Source organism: Vanellus vanellus, assembly GCF_965231255.1.
Source record: "Vanellus vanellus genome assembly, chromosome: 15".
Taxonomy (NCBI): domain Eukaryota; kingdom Metazoa; phylum Chordata; class Aves; order Charadriiformes; family Charadriidae; genus Vanellus; species Vanellus vanellus.
In genome coordinates this window covers 8,445,749-8,465,872 of record NC_138920.1, presented here as the reverse complement: position 1 = coordinate 8,465,872, position 20,124 = coordinate 8,445,749, and the positions used below count along the sequence as shown (strand labels likewise).

Sequence of the window (20,124 nt, the reverse complement as noted above, 5' to 3'; positions counted from 1 at the left end):
GTTGGACATGACACAGAAACTCAACATCATGGTAATAATGATATATTAAATTTAATCTTTTCTTTAGATCCAGCTAACCTAGAGCAATACAATTATGCACAGAAAAGCAATCTCTGGAACTGCCAACAACATGAAATTATGGACAATGAGTGATATTTATCCTCATCACTTTAATGGTGTCCTAGGATCACGAGAACTTGGAGGGGCAGTGCGATTCCAGGAGGACGTTGAATCCAGCTCTTGGGATTTTGCAGGAACTGTAATTAAAGTTTCTGTTTGTCACAAAGGAGTTGGTGGCTGGAAAGTGTCTGCAAAATACAGTCCTAGTTCCCCTCACCCCTGCTTTTCTTGGCAGATCTTTATAATCTGGCTGTATCCACTTCTGCTTGCCGTGAGCTCACAGGCAGTTTGATACCACTAGGTAGGGTGCCTGTGCTCCTCTAGGTACACGAGTGTGAATGTATTCAAGTAGCCAGTCACGCTGAATTCAAAAAAGCCATTGAAGAACATAGTGGAACCTTTTCAGCAAGTTTTATGGTTATTATTAAACAGCTTGCAAAAGCCATAGTATTTGGTGCTAAGGTGGGCAGAGTGAAAGCAAAGCAATTAGATGAGTAGGAACCCTATAGTACATGCTTCATCCAGATCATACTTGCGGAGTTAGACTTCTCAGGCTAGTCTTTTGGCCTTGAAATGTAGCCATGTTAGTCTGAGGACACTGCAAAAGCAATGTGTACTTACTCTTCAATAGATTTTATTCCCCACAGGGTTCTTTTCATTCTCCCATCTTTCATATAGAACATAAAAGTATAAGACTTTTCCAAAGTAAATCTAATATTTTCTTGTGCACCTCAGAGAGTAAGTCCTATAGTGTTGATCAAATAGAAATTGTTGCTAGACATTACTATGACTTTTTTTCTACACTGCTAAAACATTCTGGTTTTCTCTCTGTTCCTTAGCACTCCCAGTTATAACTATGCTCCAAACCCAGACAAGCACTGGATAATGAGGTATACAGGTCCCATGAAGCCTATACACATGGAGTTCACTAACATGCTGCAGAGAAAGCGCCTTCAAACACTCATGTCTGTGGATGACTCCATGGAGATGGTAAGATTAGTACTTTTTTTGGCTAAACAGATCTTGAGTTAAGATCCAAGCTGTGCTGTATATGAAGATAAGGGGGAGCGAAGGAGGATGAGGAGGGTGACTGCATCAGTTTCTTAATAGTGTATAATCCTCTCACGTCTGAGGATTTTGTGTCCCTATTCGATGTGTAAGGATCCTCATCTGCCAAAGACAGGTACTGTGAGTTTGGTGGTATGAGCAAGCTGATTTGTTGCCACAGAGCCACTACTGATGAAGGGGAAGAGGGAGGGAATCACCTGAAAAAATGTACATCATAAATTCTGAAGATGTATCATCTGATAATGAAAAGTCATCCTACAAACTGTTGGAAATAACTACCTGACTGTGCGCCTATTTTGATGCTGTAACACTGAGTTTCTGAGAGAAGAACAGCAGCAGCAAAAAATGATGCTACAGGAGTCTTAACTAGAATGATCACATGGTAAACCAGGCCCATGATGTTAGATGTTAGAACTAAATAAATATATAGGTGTTTTGTTTTTTTTTAATTAAGTGCATAATGTAATAATGAAATCTCTTAGTGCAAGCTGGGTGTCTTGAACAGAAACATCTGAATTAGCTAAAAGCTACTCTGAAAAAGAATGGGTTTCCAGTTGTAAGAAGGCAGATTTAAAGGTGTTGCAATTTACTGCTTATCTCTTGGCATTCTTATTCAAAAAAGGCAGAACAGAAAATAAGAGATTCTTGTAAGGCAAAGATGAGATTATCTGGATGGCATTGCATCAACTTGCTCGTAATGTCTTATAATTACTGATTGAGGCAAGTATGAGCTCTACTTCATATTACTGAACCTGTTTAGATGGATCAGATACCAGCATTAGGGGAGATCGGCTGTTTTACTCCGCTATTTTGATTTTCTGTTTAGTAAAACGGTTTTGCTTTGGGTGGTCTACCACAGGCAAAATTAATTGTGTTGTTTTTTAGTTGCAATTCCCAAGTTAGCCTGATTCTTTCCAGTGAATTATATCTCACTCTTTCAAAATTTGAAAAAAAAAAACCCAAAACAAAACACCAAAAAAACCCCAAAACAAATCCAAGCCCACAAACAAAACAACCCAAAAAGGAATCAAAAAAATCCCAAACCAAAACAACAAGAACAATAGAGTTTGTTTTCTTCTGTGCTACTATAAAAATTGATCTTTGGTGCTCAAGTTGGTACGTTTCACGTAAAGATTCTCATGTAAATCCATAGAAGCAACCACAAACAGAGTTAAAGCTCCTCTTAATTCTCAGTGTTAGTTCTCCAGCTGGTGAGAGAGTATGACTGAGTGATATTTATCTGGAAGAGATTTTGGCAATATTCTGCATAATGGGGACTCATTTGTCTGAAGGCAAGATCATTGAGCGTTGCTTAAATAAGCGTGAGATTCAAAATACTGTCATCTTATTAAAATTGTTTGCTGCAGGAAAAAGATAAAGGTGGAGAGAAAATTTCAAAAATGCTTATCACGTTGAAACTTTTCTCTCTGTTACTGTATGTCTTTAGTACTATCTTGACAGCTCTCGTGCAAAATACTGAACCCAAACACTTTTGAAAATATGTCATGCTAATGTGTTTACCTTAAAATAGAAAACAGAAGTTTGCCTTGTAATAGCCACAATATTCAGTTAATAAAATTATTATGTGATTATGGATTATTCAGAATGGTTCATTGTGATATCTCAGTGTCACCCTGAACTGCTGTTATGTATTTCTATATTAGACATAGGCAGAGAAATATATCCAATATTCTACATATAGTATTACTCCGTGGAATTAATTTCATATTTTGTTTTCCTGTTTTTCAGATTTACAATACATTGGTTGAAACAGGCGAACTGGACAATACCTATCTAATATACACAGCAGACCACGGTTATCATATTGGTCAGTTTGGGCTGGTGAAAGGAAAGTCCATGCCATACGAGTTTGATATCAGAGTTCCTTTCTATGTCCGAGGTCCAAACGTGGAAGCTGGGTCCTTGTAAGTTCTTGGCTATTGTGTGCTTGTAAGTGTATGTAATTACCAGAAGAATCCTTTGTGTTCACATGTCTAGTCATCTTGACTTGGCATCCAAATAGAGGCACAAAGTTCTGCCCATCCTGACTGACTTCTTGCTCATCTTTGGCAGAAAAATATGCCTACTCAGAAAGTAGAACTGATAGCATGTACCGATATAACACAGGCAAGGGTTTATGCCATTGCTTTTGCTTGTGTGTGTGCAGCACAAGCCAGTACACTTTTGTCCATGTAGTTGAAAAAGCCACTTTGAAATATGTCCAGTCTAGGAGAAGCTTATTTGCCACCTTTTGAGGGATGCAAATAATACACATAACTACGGCATTTTCAAGGTAAAAAATACATTGTATAATGTTGACTGCCGCAGTAGATAATTATTGCTGAACATATAAGTGGAGTCACTTGTTTCAGTTTATGAAGAAGAACGTACATAATAGTTATCATCCCCAAAAGATTCTTTTTGGTTCATCCTTTGAGATTACATAGTTAGGGCTGTTTGCTGGATGCACGCAAGCATGCAGAATGTGACTGTTAATTAAAATGGTCGCTTTGATCAGCTAAGAAATTATGTAAATACACTTTCTAAGCAATTATTTCAATAGCAAATATTTGCACTTAAGTAATGATTTTGGACAGAGTGCCATAATTTGCTGCCTTTTTATTTATATCAGTGTGCATGTTTTAGCATAATTAACACACACAAAGTCTTCCACACGCAATTTTTTTCTTTACTGCAGAGGAGCAGATCTAGTGTATAATATGGTAGCAAATAGTTATGACAAAATCTCGTTCCATTTGCTGGTTAAATTCCCTGATTCACATTATCAGTAGGCACAAAAATGTTAAATTCTGTAGATGCTTCACTGTGCATCTAATTTATTTACAGCAGTTATGCATGTGAAATAAGCAATGTTACTTCTCTAAAGAGCAGGGGAGGGATTCCTCAGGTGGAATTAAACGTATTACCTCAGCACTGAAAGAAGTTTGTCTGCAGCAGCACAGAATTTCAAGTGAGCTGGATTAGCCTTCTAAGAACGTGCTCTCTTTCTTTTTGACTGCAGTTTTTGGTCTTACTGGAGAGGCAATGCTAATATGGCCCAAGTAGACTGAGCTAGTTTTTCTGCAACATGCAATACTAGAGACCAGCTGCTTCACGCCTGCTCTAGTTCAAGGATCTTTACACCCAGACATATGTAAAAGCTGTGAAACCTTCCCGCTCAAACTTATTTTTCAATGGCTTCTGAAGATGAAAAAATACTTCTGTTAGGATGAGAGGAGTCAGCCTGACGGTCTAACTGAACAGAGCCCATCACAGTACAACAAATAGGAAGAACAGGATAAAATACCTTGGAGGGGGAATGTATCAGATAATAAATTGATCCTCCCTTTCAGCCTGATTTTCTTTAAATGGCAGAACTTCCATCATCCATGTTTTGTGTGAACCTTATGTTTTTCCTGCAGAGTAATTGTCATGACTCCCTTTTGATACCAAAGAAGATTTAATAGCAGTCACTGTAGCAAGTCATTACTAAGCTCTCATTTCTATTACCAAATATGCTACACCACAATTACCAGTAATTAAAATCAAATTAGGTACATCAATTTAATTCATCATCCATGCTCTTGTCAGTGCCTGTTTGCTCGCTTGTTCAAAAATGTAGTAATTTTTAAATGGTGTCTCATTAATTAGTGTGAATTTAACAGCTTTCTTCTGTCCTGTATTTTGAGCTAGAATTCTGCACTGACATGTATAGCCGCCCATCTGGTCCCATCCCTCCTTTGTGCCCACAAATCGTGGCACAGTGATTCTTTATGTTCAGTGCTGTAGAAGACTGGCTGTATAGCAGTATGCTCACTTTCTTTTTTTCCCACTTTTAAGAAATCGAGTGCCTTCCTTGGTATTCTTTTTTAAAGAAATAAGGAAAAGAAATAATACACAGCTAATAAACAGTACGTATATATGTAATATTGTGGGTAATTACACAACACTGTCCTAGACATATTTGAAATGAGTTTTAAGGTTCAACATAAACTGAAAACACTTCTGCAAAACCAGACCCATAGTAAAACCAAGTCATGTGATTAAAAATTTGGGCATTAGTTTAGCTGCTGAATGCTGGGCTGTGCAACCAGATGCTCTGATGCGTGAACTCACATTTAGCTGTGGTAGTTCAAGGGATTTGGGGATAAGGGCTGTCTGTGCTACTCAGGAGTTGATGCCAATGTTTTAACCAAATTTGAAATCAGTTAAGGTTCAAATATTGTCCTCTTAACTGTGGTGGCCGAGGACCGTATGCCATACTCTGCTAAGTAACAGGGCATGCCTCTTTGCAGAATGGATAACTGTGCGCTTGGGAAGATTGGTATCACTTCAATTAAAGCTGTACTTTTATTTTCTCTCTCTTTTTTTTTTTTTTCCTCCATACTGCTTCTGCTCTGCTCTTTCTTCACTGATCCCTTTCCTTTTTCTGTCTCAAACTGTACAGTAACAGCAGCTTTTAGTTATTTACTGTAGTGTCTAGCAATATATTTCTTCTCATGTTCTCTTCAGAACATGCTTGTTGTGATATGAACCAAGATACTTATTTCTATACCATATTTTGAAACAGATGAAGCATGTGTTTCCTGCCAAATCTACTTTTTTATAAAGTCATCAGCATATTTGGAAGACGCTTTGATTATATAAGACACCCAAGGAGTTTTTCAAATGCTTTCTCATGTTTTGAAAGACTTTTGAACCCTGTTTTGCAATAATTAACTAACTTTGCCTTATGAACTACTTTGTTTTCTCGAAATGCTCTGTGCAAAAGTATTGAATCTTCATATTAATCCCTCTTGAGGTTATGCAACTTCCCTATATTTTACATTTTAATTCCCTTCATGGAAAGGAGTTGGATTGTGTCCTCTTTTCTTTTTTGCAGATGTCACAAAATAAGCCTTTTCAGATCCCTGGTCTCTGTGGAAGAGCTGGAGTTGCTTGGTATCATTGCATAGACTTTAAACCAGATCCTTGTATGTTTTTTCAGGAATCCTCACATTGTGTTGAATATTGATCTTGCACCTACAATTCTAGATATTGCTGGATTGGATATTCCATCTGATATGGATGGTAAATCAATTCTAAAGCTTCTGGATTCTGAGAGACCCGTGAATAGGTAAGAAATAGAAATGAGTGTGTAAACATGGTTGTGTTTGTACAGGAGACCGAGCAAGTATTCAGCAACGTACAGCAAATTTAAAGGAAAATATAATAAAATTACTATCTATATGAGTACATCATTCACTGGAAAATATTAAGACCTATTTGACAGTATGTGACTGACTTTAGTTACTTACTTTAATTTTGTCAGGTTCACGTACTAGCTATGTGGCATGTAGGGCATCTGGATATACTAAATGTAATCTGTGTAGCAGTGAGGGCTGCACATGAAGGTCTTTAGCCAAATGAGTTATAGATTTTAAATGTCTCTGTGGCATCATTTGTAGCAAAGCATTTCATATTGAATTAATTATAGAATAACTGAGTTGAAAGGATTGGTTGTATATTAGACTATAATATAAAGAGAGGTGAGCACTCAGAATTGCAGCTATTATTTGAGACCTTACAACAATACTTTCATTGGAAAAAGACTGAGGAAGAGAATCAGACTGGACACTTGCTGGAGAAAATTAGCAGAAAAAGGGAAGAAGGAGATTTGCTTTACAAGTAGTTGGGTGGAGGGAGAGGGGGAAAGAGCAGCTGCTTTAGAATAGGATACTTTGGGGGTAGGGTACACGTTAAGAGCCCAAACTGGAGTCAGGAAATCCTGATTTAATTTGCGATCCTTTGTGATCAAGGACAATTCAGTTAATCCCCTGTGCCTTAAACATGCTTATGTTGGGATAGTTGTACTGTGTGAATCTGTTGTGAATTTTGTCCCTGTGAGAACAAATCTATCCTGTGTTTGTTCATGATTTGCACTGGAGAGGCATCTGTGACTGCTTTGTAAAGCTGGATGTCCCCTTGTGCAGTTATATGTAACATTTCTCATCTGAATTGGGGGTGGGAGAGAAAACTGGGGCATGCCTTGATTACTGGTTTTGTGGGAATTGCTTCTTCCTCTCCTTATTTCCTCCCAGGTTCCATTTAAAGAAAAAGATGAAGGTGTGGAGAGACTCGTTCCTAGTAGAAAGAGGGTAAGGAAAGCGTTAAACACAAAGCCCAGTCTTTTTAAATAGAATGATACTGAATAGCTAAAGCCAAAGCAGCACTCCACCACAGACCTAAAGCCATTTAGCTGTGCCAGCAGGGACAGGGCTGCAGTATGCCTAATGGCAGTGATTGTGTGATAGGAGGGGATGTATGGCCTTTGCCTACAGCCTGCATAAATGTGCTGTTGGGGTGGGGGAAGGGGAATTTTACTTGGATTGAGAGATAGAAAGGCATCCCGTTTTTCTTTAAGCTACTGCTCAACCCTCCTGCTTGTATCATGGGGGTACGAATAAGGCTATTCCTCTCTGCACGTTCATCTGCTGGCCATTCCCTCTGTGCCTCTGCTTTAATACGTAACACGGGGCATGAAAGGTTTGCAAAGTGCAGCCCTGTAGAGTGAGGAGGATATGGTCTCTTTATATCAGCTGTTGTTACTGCCTGCCAGTCAGACCTGAAACACACTGTCTGGGTTTTGTATGTTTTTGTACACTCCCTGAGAGCATGATATGAATAAATTTTGTGTTATCAGAGATGACAATAAGTGCTAGTTTCTACTGGACTATTAAGATTTGGCTGTCAGTGATGCCGAGGACTTAGCAGATAACCTGCTCCTCTGAGCCTTTTCAGCAAACTGTATATGTATTAATACATGCATATTAATGCAAAAATAAGTCTTTTTTTAATGTCTTTTTTCTTTTTTCCCCCCTAGTAAACTACTGCATAAGAGAGAGAATGAGAAGGTAGATGGCCAAGAAGAAAACTTTCTACCCAAGTACCAGCGCGTGAAAGACCTCTGTCAGCGAGCTGAGTATCAAACGGCCTGTGAACAGCTTGGTCAGGTAGGGCATTGCACCCCTGACTGAAAGTAAGCAGTTGTAGTTGGGCTAAGCTTTACACCTTAACTGTGACAAAGTCCTTCACCTTGTCGTTGATGCCACCTTACAAATCAAATGGCTTATTCTGTGGCTTTTCCTCAAAACTGTATTACAGCATTTATGAGCTTGACTGTCAGTCAGGAAATTGCTGATTCAAGTGCCTTCTGTATTGATTCCTGGCTACCGTTAAGAGAACTGCCTATGCTGTTTTAACATTTTATTATTCTAAAATAGAATGTGGTTGGGATTCATTAGTATTGAGAAGCTACAATGAACCTAATAGATCAGCCCCCTCTGAATACGTACAGCTCCCTTTGCTTTGAATTCTTAATTTAACTCATTTTGTTGCTATTGTTTGGAATTACATATAATACTGGAAAACACGTTCTGTGAGTGCAATATATCCCTCCTCTTAACTAAAATATACTGTGAAAACACACATGCAATTATGACTGCAGGCAGCCTGTGTGCATATGGGCACAAAGCTCATTGATTGTGTGTCATTTCTCTTGTTACTTAACTGCTCTGGGCAGATATGAAAATGCGCTCACTTTAGATCCAAGTTAGGTAGAAGAAAACCAGGAAAAAACAATTTAGGGTAGTATGAATACAAGAAGGTTTTGCAAATTTACCACAGCAGTGCAAAGGCATAGCAAAGCCATCTCCAGCAGCTCCACACGTGGGGAGATTTACCCCCTCTTGGGGAGATTCTCATCCTCTGGAAACAAGGCAAAATTGACTCTGTGCCATTGCTTTCTCATCCAGGTACCAGTCAGAGTACCCCCTTCCGACAACTGTAACACATTCTGCCTGTGGACATGTGGACAAAGGGGTGAAGGTAGATGGGTCCACATGCTAATGTGTCTGTTATTAGACTGGCATTACCTCATATCCTGGCAGCTCAGAGGGCTGTCAGAATACATCAGTCTGTGGAATATAACCATTCTTGCAGACATGATCTGAATGGCTTACCAAGGCTATAGTCAGTAATGGGCTACTTAGGCTACAGTAGTTCACTTTCCACTGTCGGAGGCCAGACTCCCTGCTTCTGGCTGTACCAATCGTGTAGTTCAGTGCACCTGTGAAATGAGTCCATTGTTCCTTAGGTGTTTGGATCCAATTTATACGTATAAGCGTTTTCCAGATGCTTTTTTCCTCCTGTGGCTGCTTTGTCAGATTTAGTATACAGAGAGAGTATAACGTCCCGTTCTTCCTAAAAATACTGAACTGCAGTAGTTTATTGTCATCAGATGTCTTGAGCTGAAATTTTAGATGGGTGGGAGCAAGCCATTGTTTTTTGAATTTGCAGTGTTCTTTGAGAAACTGGGGGAAAAGTCATAGTTCCTACTACAACATCATCCAGTAAGTAGTTTGGGGAAATACAGCTTTTCTTTTTCCATCAGTATTTTCCCTTTGAGAAGTGTTTCAACTTCTTCCTTTTGTCTTCATCTTCCCAATTATTTTGAACATTATTGTAAGAACAGAGGGGAAGAGAGACTTTCCAAGCCTGTGTTGTCACTGAAGCTGTCTCTTTGCATAAGGTAACTTAGCTACATTCAGGCTTTCTTACTCTAATTACCACATGTCTCAGTTATGGAAGAAAGGGGGAAGGCCTTGTATTGTCTACACACGTTCACAGGCTTATGTTTTTTTCCATGGATAACAAAATATCTTTGACATCTGCAAGAAGTGGGCATAAAATGTCAACTCCATATTCAGAATTGCCAATAAATTCCGAAGTGAAGGTGTGCTAATAAGAAATCCGTGTGCTGCATCCTCATTGTCAGGAGACAGAGAGGAGAAGAATTGTTTTGAGTAGTTCAGTCAGATGTAATTGGAAGTGATAGGATGAAATTGAGCAAAAAAGAAATTTAAGTTGGACATCAGGAAAAATTGCCTAACAATCAAGGCAATTAGAGTCTGGGAAGGGCTCTCAAGGGAATCTCAATCCATCTAACCCCTACTCGAGAGAATATGTCCTAGTAGTCTGTCTAGACTGCAGGAATAGTGGGAGATGAATGTGCTTATTTGAGGATAAACTGTGTCTAAATATGGGTGCACCCAAAAGTCTTTTCAGAGTGAAGCAAGAATAACTTCTCAAATGACAAATGGGTGTTGTGTGTTTGCTGGTGCTGTTCACAGCTCTGCATAGTAAGTAGAATGAACCCAAATGAGAAACATACCGCTGCCTTGGGAGAGTTTATGGTATACAGATACACTGGTTATTTAGCAGATGTCTCCTGATCCTGCAGGACACTTTATTATTGTGCATTTAACAGTACCTGGAGTGCTTAGTGCATAAGGTGAATTTTCTGATCCCGATGCAAAGATGAAGACAAGTCTGGGTCAGAATTTAGGTGAAAGCTTGCTAAAGTCATTGGGAATCTTTCTTTTGACTCAGACGAGTTTTGGGGACCTGCTATTCCATGCACAGAGAAGTCTGAGCAGTGCCAGGGAATCTGAAGTGCGATCAGGAGACCAGAAGGACAAATGAAGGACAAACACTAGGAAGGGGAGTGAATGAGAAGAAACAAGGACAGAGCTTAGAGTAAAGGAGAGGGAAAAAAAGCTCTGAATTGTGGGAGGGATAATTTGAAATTCTGCTTTGTTGAGTGTGCAAGTTTGTGAATACAGTTCTATCACCACAAAATGCTCTTCCTTTGCAAATCTCTGTCACCCTCCTTGACCTATAATCGTTTTGATAAGAGAGCACCAGGACCATGGAGATGAGGCTATTCACGCTGTGTAAAACCTTGTTTCAGAGTGCATTATGTGGGATTTTTTTGGCAACACTAATATATGTAAATTCTTCTGAGTGCAATGGGAGTCTGTGTGTTGCCATGTTTTCTTTTTCAGTTAGTAGGGTTTGGTCTGTGTTAGTTATTTGCATCCAACAAAGGGAGACTGTAGGCTCAGATGAAAGAGCAGCTCAGCATTTATATTCAAGGATTTAAGAGATGAGCTCTTTCTTCCCACATGAAATAAAAAACATTTATCCTTGTACCTAATGGCTTCCACACAAATTTTTTCTCTTCAGTGTAGTTCAGCCTTTCATTCTAAACTGGCTGTTAAGTGGAAGCTGACCCACTTTTATCTGGCGGCCTGCATTAATGTGCTTTTGTGGAAGCCAATTATGATATCAGCATTGCTCTGTAGAGTATTCCCAGCAACTCCACAGTATCATAACAACAGCTGCACAAAATCTCCCTCTAAGTCATTTGCCAATTTTGTGCACATTTGCTAAACATGCAATACCTGCTGCACTGCTGATTGCTATAGGGAATCTATGCTGTACATATGGAAAAAAAAAAAAAATACTAATTTTGTCTTTAGCGGGACCTAGTATAGTGCAGTAATATTGCTGATGTGTAAAGAAAAATAGTTTTCTGAATTCACATTCTTTCTTTTTCAAATCCTTTTTATTTTCAAAGCTCTATTTATGTGCAAATCTGATAGAAGTAGAATTTGCCTTTAAATAGTATTAAAAAATATTATTTTATGACAGTTTTCACCAGGAGAACATTAAAAATGGAAAAATTTGCACTTTCTTTCCTTCAGATATTCTGCAAATGAAAGGTTTGATACAGTCTTCTCTCTGATTGCTTTGGGATGTACCAGTATCAGGAAGGGATATTCTCTTTTGGCAACTGGCATGAAGATATCATAACTAAAAGTATGTCACGTATGCGACTGGTCCCCCCAGTTATCTGACATAGCATGGCATAGCAGTGATGAAAACTATTCTGATCAATGTGTGCTCCCCTACAGCAGTTCATAAGCAGTACCTCTATATCATATTCCTGCCACCATAATCATTAGCCATTGCCTAGTGCCAAGGGTGGAGCAGCAGAAAAAATTACTTACGTTTTCTCCCTTTCCTGACGGCACTGTAGCTTGAACTTACGTTAGCCTGACCTAGGAAAGTAAGTCAGGTTTTAAAAGCAATTTCTTTAAAAACTGTGAAGAAAGCTTTTGATCTGTGTATCTTTTGTGGTTGTCTGGATCTTTTGTACCTAGTAACCTGAGGTTACTAAAGAATTTTCGTTCTGTTGATAAGTGAAGCATATCAAGCCAGCTAGAATCCAGATAGTTTTAATAGCTCATTACGCAGATCTTTGGAGTTCCTGAGCTCCAGTGCGAGTTGCACATGCTCAGCAACTTTCAGGATCCGGTTCTTAGTCTGTGATTGCAACAAGAAGTGACTTGTTGATAACTTCATACATTAAAAATTTTATCAGCTCTCAAACTGGTAACGTTAGGAGGCAACAAACCATGAAAATTAAAATCATGATGATTTATTAGGGGCTGTTATTCAAGGATTGTATTCCTTATCAAGAATTATAATTAACAAAATTGTTTTTCTCCTTTAGCCAGAAATAGCCTACAATGATTTCCAGAGGCTATTTTACTTATGGGTTTTTTCTCTTGTTGTTGCTTCACAAACCCAAGAAATTTGCATCTCTTGTTAACTGAGATTTTTAAACTCCTTGTCATTACAGTAGCAGATGTTCCAATTCGCTTGCCAAAATCAATAGTAACATTTAATGAAACCCCGAAATTTTTCAAATGTCCAGGCATGAGTAGCAGTGTAGTTTAGTTCAAAACACAACGAGCTGGAGGTCAGGAGACTGACTTCACTCTCAGAACTGTTACGGACTCAATGTGGGACCTCAAACAAACCAATTCCCCTTGTGTTGCTGCTGGTTTTTCCTCCACCACTAATGTAATTTCTGCTTAGGCTGGACTCGCTCCTCAGCTTCTGCAGTACCTAACACAGCAGCTGGGACCACTTGATACCACAAACCAATTATTATATTAATAATAAATGAATTATATAATTGTAATCTTAAATTTAGCTGAATACCTGATTTTTCATTTGCATGCTAGATGATTGTCCCACCTGCCTCACTTCAACTACAGTTTGGGGCATTAAAAAACCCTCCAAATTTTCTGTCAGTAAATTGTTCCTTTATCTTAGAATTTTAAGGTTTGAGTGATCTGTAGTGTGTGACAACTGAAATTGAGCTGAGAGCCCAGAGGTCTGAATTTCCAAAAGTCATGACTCAGTGTAATGAAATAATGTCCCATTTGGAATGAAGATCAGGCAGTGCTACTTGTATACTGATGACATGAAATAGAGGCAGAAAAAATGATGAGTCTGAAAAAAAGCAGACTCATCCTTTGCCAATGGATAAATTGGATAAAAAAAAGGTATGGGGCCGGGGGGGAGGGTGTAGTTAAAAGATTAAGAAAATAATACCTATGGGAAAGAGCTAAGGAACTGGGCAGATTCAGTCAAAAAAAACCCCAAAACAAAACAAAAAAAAACCAAAACAAACAAACAACAACAACAACAAAAAACCCAGCTGAGGAGGGGGGAATCTGTCTGCATGAGTCTAAGAGATGCTATAGAGAAGATGTGACCCAATTATTTTCAGTTAACAAGAACAGAAGAGTAGTAATATGTATGAAACAAACAAGGGGAAAGTTCAGGTTGACAGTCTCCTGAAACCTGTCGCATCTGAGCAGCAGGACAAGCCACCAGCAAAAGCAGTAGAACTACCTCTTGTGGAGAAGGGACTTGTGTCTCTCTGGATTTTGCTGTTTGTCCTCATTAGCCCAATAAAAAATAACACAAGGAGCAAACCACAGCAAAGGAGAAGAGCTAACTGAACTGTAACCTCAACTGTTTCATAGTAACTAAACTGTAACTGTACTGTTTTATATAAGAAAAAAATGTATCTGGATTACTCATGAATCAGTTTGGACTGGGAGTAGAGTATTTCTAGTGATTAAAGCAGTCTGTTTCTAGCTTGCCATCCAATGTGGCAGCAAGGATGGGATTCAGAAAACATCTGCATAAACTGAAGATGATGTATATTGCTGAAGTGTTTTTGTCAGGTTGGTGACAGGGACAGAGGACCTTATTATCCTGCAGAAATTTTGATTCCTAGAGCCTATATTCCTCAAACTGTTAGGGAGGGAGCCTTGCTGGCAACTAACTGATCAGAGAGTTTCACTTTTCGCTTCTCTGTAAAAGGGAATGGAATCTCTTTCGCCTAACAGAAAGAGGAGCTGATGAGGCACAGCATGATGATTTAGGGCTCAGCTCTGAGAGCTGTATGTTTCAACGGGAATCTTTTCTTAGCAAGGCTTGTGTGATCAGCCCTTTTCCCCTAAAGAAAACAATGTCAACTGAGAGAGATTCACTGAGGGAAATGAGTGAATTGTAGGAAAAAATCCTACAGGGAAGGTCGTGGCTATTTGTTTCTGATTGGGGCCTCAAGTAATGACTTTGAATTAACGTCTGTGATTGCTATAGTGGTAAGAAGACATTGATGCACAATAATGCAAAAAACACTTGATGGTGATGACGGCTGTGAAGGAAATAATGGGGTTTTGACACACAGAAAAATACATGTCTTTTTCTGCTAAGGGGTCATTTGCATGTTCAAGGTGAAGAGTGTTACTGGAGGGAATTAGGGCATCTGTTCAGTCTACGACTGCTGCTGTTAAGATTAATGTTTCATAGATATTGAAGTCCTAATTTACTGTTGTTGATATATAGAGCAGGTAGTTTGGTCTGGAGTGGAGAATATGTGTTACAAACTGTCTTCTCTTTACCTTTGCTGTGTACCCTTGAACAGGATTTCTGTTCAGTAGCACTAATTTCTCCATTAAACTAAAGCCCAGACTCTTCTGCTTGCACACAAATAACTGAGTAGCCTGTGTTGTGCAGTGGGAGGCAGGGCAGAGGATGGAGTAGAAGTGTTAGAACAAGCCCAGCACAGTAGGTGGCAGAAAGCACAAGCACAGCAGCTAACTTGGCCTGCCTGAAGATGGTGGGAAATTTCCAGCTGGAACGGCTTTAATGATTAAATGAGGTGTCTGGAAAGTTTTGCACAACGTGAGCTTGATGGACTTCAGGACATATTGCAAAAGCCATTTATTTGATGGTTTGAGTAGCTGTTCTGCAAGGCTTTACAGGAGGAAGGATAGGTTCTTCCTTTGGAGTTTTGATGTGAGCTGGGAGCAAGGTTGTGGGGGAGTCTGCACTTTCCACTGACTTTTAGTTTGTGTTAAACTGCCCTCCCTTTCAGGACTTGGCTCTTGTGAGATATTATGAGCTATAGAACTTGAATTAGGAACACATCTTTTGGCCTAATGAATAGAAGACCTGAAAAGTTGGGGGCAAGTGGTGAACTAAGGGCACTTTGTTTTCTTGACTGGTTGAGTTAATCCACTATTTATATGTAATTATGTTTTGCTGCTGGATGGTTATCATTTGTACCTGTGAGCCAAAGTATCTCTGGGGCACTCTGGAGTTCTTCATATAGGGACTTAATTATTTAGGTGATTACCTCTTCTAAAATATTTTAGTTGCTTCCAGGGGTTGACGCAGGTTTCTGCATGATGGTATGCTATGTGCTAGAAACCAATTTAAAATGCCAGAATTCACAATGTTTAACACTTCTTGACTGTCAAGCAGGGGTTTTCACAGTTCCTTTGCAATTACTGCCCTTTTCCCTAAGTTTGAAAGCATGCTGTGGAAATGACTGCAACTAATATAGCTGTGATACTGACCTAGAGAATTTGTGTTTGTACTTACAAGCAGACCAAGGGTAAGTTGTTGAATCCCAGACCCATTCACACACATGCCTGTATCTGTTTTGAGGAAAAAAGTAAAAGCATGGGACTTTAGGTTGTTCAGAGGTTTTTTTTTTTCCCCTCCACAGGTGTTCAACGTCTGCTTCTAAAGTCATTTACGTAGTTCTGCACTGCAGTCCTTCAGCAGTGGGCCTGTTAATGCATACAACGTGCCCTTCCAGCAAAGCCTTTAAGATGTTTTCACTGTAGCATACAGCTGCCTTGGAAAGATTTAAACTGCACCAAAAATTAAAGGATTTTTTCCAGTTCACCTGGAGGGGAAAAATGAGCATCACTTTCTTGACAGGAGATGAAAGAAATAGAGAAAAAATATTTTTGGGCTACACATCAGAGCACTTATTTACAGTAGTTCTCATCATGGTATTTAACCTGCCCTCTGTTGAATCTTCATTTTTCATGTATCAGACACGTAGAGCATAGAGCTCTACTGAGTAGAAAATGCAGTTTGTTCGTATATTTTCAAAAATAAGACTTAGAGGAACTGAAATGGGAAATGGCAACAAATATTTTTACATGTTTTTTTCATTGTGAAAGAGACCATTGCTTATTCTAGTAAAATAACTTTTACTTCAAACCTCAGCCTGTGCATCAATCAATGTTAGACATTTATAAAAAAAAAAGATAAAATTAAGACTCAACAATTTATTCTTCAAAGGTTTTTTTTTGTTCTACACCTCATCTAGGAAAATGTGTCCTGCTTTACAGATGAAGGCAGTCATGCAAAGGTGTCTGATGCAAATGTCTTATTGTCAGTATCTCTCATTGATTTTTCTGTGATTTCTTGTGCTGAAAGTTAAGCCAGGTTTATCTGCATCAGTGCAAGGCTTGGATTGTACAGGAGGTTGGACACAATATCTGCACCGGAGAAATAATTATAGCTCAGGAGAGTTGGCATCCGATTGTTTGAGGAAGTAAGCGGACGCACCATAAAACAGCAATTGTTTTAAATGACAGGATCTCCCGTGGACGTAAATAAATCCACTGTAACTAGCCAGTTCACTTCTGACTCCTTTTAAATTCTGTATTATAAAAGCACAGTGATGCTGTTTTCTTACTTTGCTGTCATGCAAACAATGGAGTGAATTTCAATGGAGAATGTAGGCTTTGTTGTCCTAGCCTGGGCGCGTCTCTGTGGGAATGGAAGTGACTGAATCTCCCTCGTAGAGCTGCAGGCTGATGTAAAATGTCATCTCACTTGGGAGCTGTTGCTGGTTTTCCTTCTGTTCTTTTATTTGGAAAATTCTCAATATTCCAGTGAGTCCTGGAGGCACAGACTTAGGATTTTGTAATAGGGAAAAAGAGGAACGCCTCTCAAGACTCAGCAAAAAGCTGAAGTGTTTCTGTGAGTCTCTACTTAAAACAGTACCAACTGCTACTGTGAGGGTTTTTTTACGTATCTCAAAGCCTACCTCTGAAGCTAATAGTGTGTTGGTAAATAAAGGAGTAGGTGAAATTATTTTATGATGTATCTGGGAAGTGAGTAAAACTTCTGCGCCAGATTGAAGGCGGCTAAATTCCCTTGCCCTCGGCACGGCTCTGACAGCAGCACAAAGGGAACTATAAGCAAGTTACTTCAGGTTTTGAGTAACACAAAGAATTGGATATTAGAGATGAGATTTTCTGTAGTTTGAGTGGAAGAGGGAGGAGATTCTCACTTCACAGGCATCCGGTGCAGCTCACCATTGCTTTTTAAGCCCAAGGGTGTTGAATGGGAAAAGCTCTTAAAAGAAACACTCACGATGGAGATAAACGCGTGGAACTACAGACTTCCATAGCTGATCCACTCATGCCACCCCTTTTAAAGATCAGTAAAGAGAAACGGGCACTTCTGCAGGGTAATCCTTTTTCTTAGCTCTGTTGCACGGCCACCTTAGGATGAAGTGAATTATACCCTGGAAGTGACTGTTCCTCCTCTTTGAATGTTGAACGAGTCTAGATAACCAGCTCAGACCAGATCTTTACAGTAGTGGAATCCACAACTCGGATAAAGTCATCCCACCATCAGGCATTTGAACTAGGAAAGAGAAGGAGGCTCTTCTCAAAAGTATTTTCCCTTCCTGTAGAGTATGGGATGGGGCTGAGATTATATGCAGGCCTGGAGCTTGGTGCTGTTTTAATGGCAGAATAGTGACATAGATTTCTGCCAGCCTGACAAACACACTTGCTGGTAGGCAAGGATTCTTTTCAAACCTGTGGCTAAGGCTTGAACAGCCTTGGTTTATGCCCCAGTTACGCTTCTGAAAGTTGTCACTTGTCACCTCCATGTTTTCAGCTGTAGTATTGATTTTGTTAAGAAATTCCCATTGTTCTGCCTGCGAGAAACAAGACCCAAAGCAAACGTAAGAGTGTTCCGAAGACTTCCTGTTTTGTCTGAAAATGGGATTACAAAAAAATTCTGGTTTGGTAGTAGGTGATAGATGAGTCCCAGCTTACTACAACAAGGAATCTCTGATAGATCACTGGAGCTGGCCATTAGACAAAGCACAGTTGGGACAGAGTTTTAATGACCAAATTTTTCTTCCAGAAATGGCAGTGTGTGGAAGATGCCAGTGGAAAGCTCAAGCTACACAAGTGCAAGGGAATGGCGAACTTGGCAGCTGCAGGCAACAGCAAAGGCACCTCCAATATTTTGCCCAAGTATTACAACAGGAATAGTGAAGACTGTAATTGTGAAGAGAACGAATACAAGCTGAGCCATGTCGGACGGAGAAAAAAACTCTTCTCCAAGAAAAGTAAGCGAATCCACTGTACCTTCTGTCTCTGCCTTAGAAGACTGTTATTAGTTTGTTCGCTAACACATAAATTGCCCTGATTTTCATGGGCATTGAATTCTATCAGCATATTTACTGTGCATCTGACTGTGAAACAGTGGGCCTTGTACTGAACAATGAGATTTGAAAATATCTCTGTCTGTGGGAAGAGGAGAGTTTTGATCCAAAATAGGGTCCTATATTTATGTCTTTTAAAACTGGGATTTGCAGTGCACACACTGAAGTGGCAAGTAGCACATCCTTACGTAGGCCGTGAAACACAGTGGTTTACAGCAAATACTCCAGTTTTCAGTAGGTACTGCAATGCTTGGAGCCATTACTGCAGTAATTTATTTTTAATAAGGATGCGTGTACTTTGTTACAGAAGCTGTTTGCTTCTAACATCCTTTCCTTGTGCTCAGTCAGCAGAGACAAGGCTGACTTTTAACCAGAGATCACGTCCAAGGGGGATGACTCTGTTTCTAGTTTCCTTGGCACAGATCAGGTGCTTTTTCAGAAAGCCCATTCCACTGGCTCTGTATTAAACCTTAGTCAGACTAACATCTATATTTGAAGTACATAGTCTAATTATAGATTAAAGAGGCAAACGGCAGCACAGAATTATTATTCACTTGTAATGTTACTTTCGTCTCACTCCACAAACACAGAGCCTTAATTATTTAGCAGATTAGTCTTTCTGTATAATGACCTGGCACAAGCTTCAAACAGAGAGTTTAAATTGATTTTCTCCCATTATATTTGCCTTGCAAGCTGATTAGTACCTACTAAGCTAATTTTTAGTTGAAAAAATTATTGGTTCCAGGATGAAATTACTCAACTATACTTGCTGTTTAAATATGTGGCACAGCAGATAATCTTTAAATAACACTAGAACTTGCAGTTCAATTATCTTTTTTTTTTCCCCTTGAAGTCACACAGAAGAAAGTTCAGTCATGGGGAGTCAAATAACAGTAGATCGAAGGCACTTAAATGAGAAGAGGAAAACAATTAGGTGAGGGCAACAGAATGCCATCTGATAATACTTAACACTTACTTAAGTACTGTTCTTCTCTGTTCTGCTACCTAAACATTAACTAATTTTCACAACATCTAGAGGAGGTGGTTAAGTGTATAATTGTGCATGAAGGAGATTGAGGTAAAAAAAGTGAAGGTTGCTCCCTCTAGCAGAGGGATCAGAATGGTGTTTTTTTCCCCTGTTCTGCTCAGAAGAGTTTATGCTATAGCCTTCAGCTAACTTGCCTCATTGAACTGTAAGGCATAAACTTTAGCAGCATAAGATAGGATCTTGGCAATCATGTTCCCATTGCGTGTGTCTTGAGTAAAATAATTGACTCCGCAGATTCTTTGTTTTTCCTCCTACCCACATCTAGGGTGTGCCATACAGTGGAAGAGGTTAGCTTGGACCTGTTGACGTAGACTCTTTGATTTGGTGTTGGCTATTTTTTCACATACACTTATCTAATAAATCA

General features: G+C 39.3%; 1 protein-coding gene across 1 annotated transcript in view; it reads left to right on the top strand.

Moving 5' to 3' along the window:
- Positions 1-20,124, top strand: part of SULF2 (sulfatase 2) — a 62,756-nt gene that overhangs the window by 26,266 nt on the left and 16,366 nt on the right. The window contains exons 5-10 of the mRNA XM_082491217.1: positions 960-1,110; positions 2,938-3,113; positions 6,176-6,304; positions 7,269-7,325; positions 8,051-8,180; positions 18,409-18,616. Coding sequence (XP_082347343.1) covers positions 960-1,110; positions 2,938-3,113; positions 6,176-6,304; positions 7,269-7,325; positions 8,051-8,180; positions 18,409-18,616 — 851 coding nt within the window. The remainder of the gene's footprint in view (positions 1-959; positions 1,111-2,937; positions 3,114-6,175; positions 6,305-7,268; positions 7,326-8,050; positions 8,181-18,408; positions 18,617-20,124) is intronic.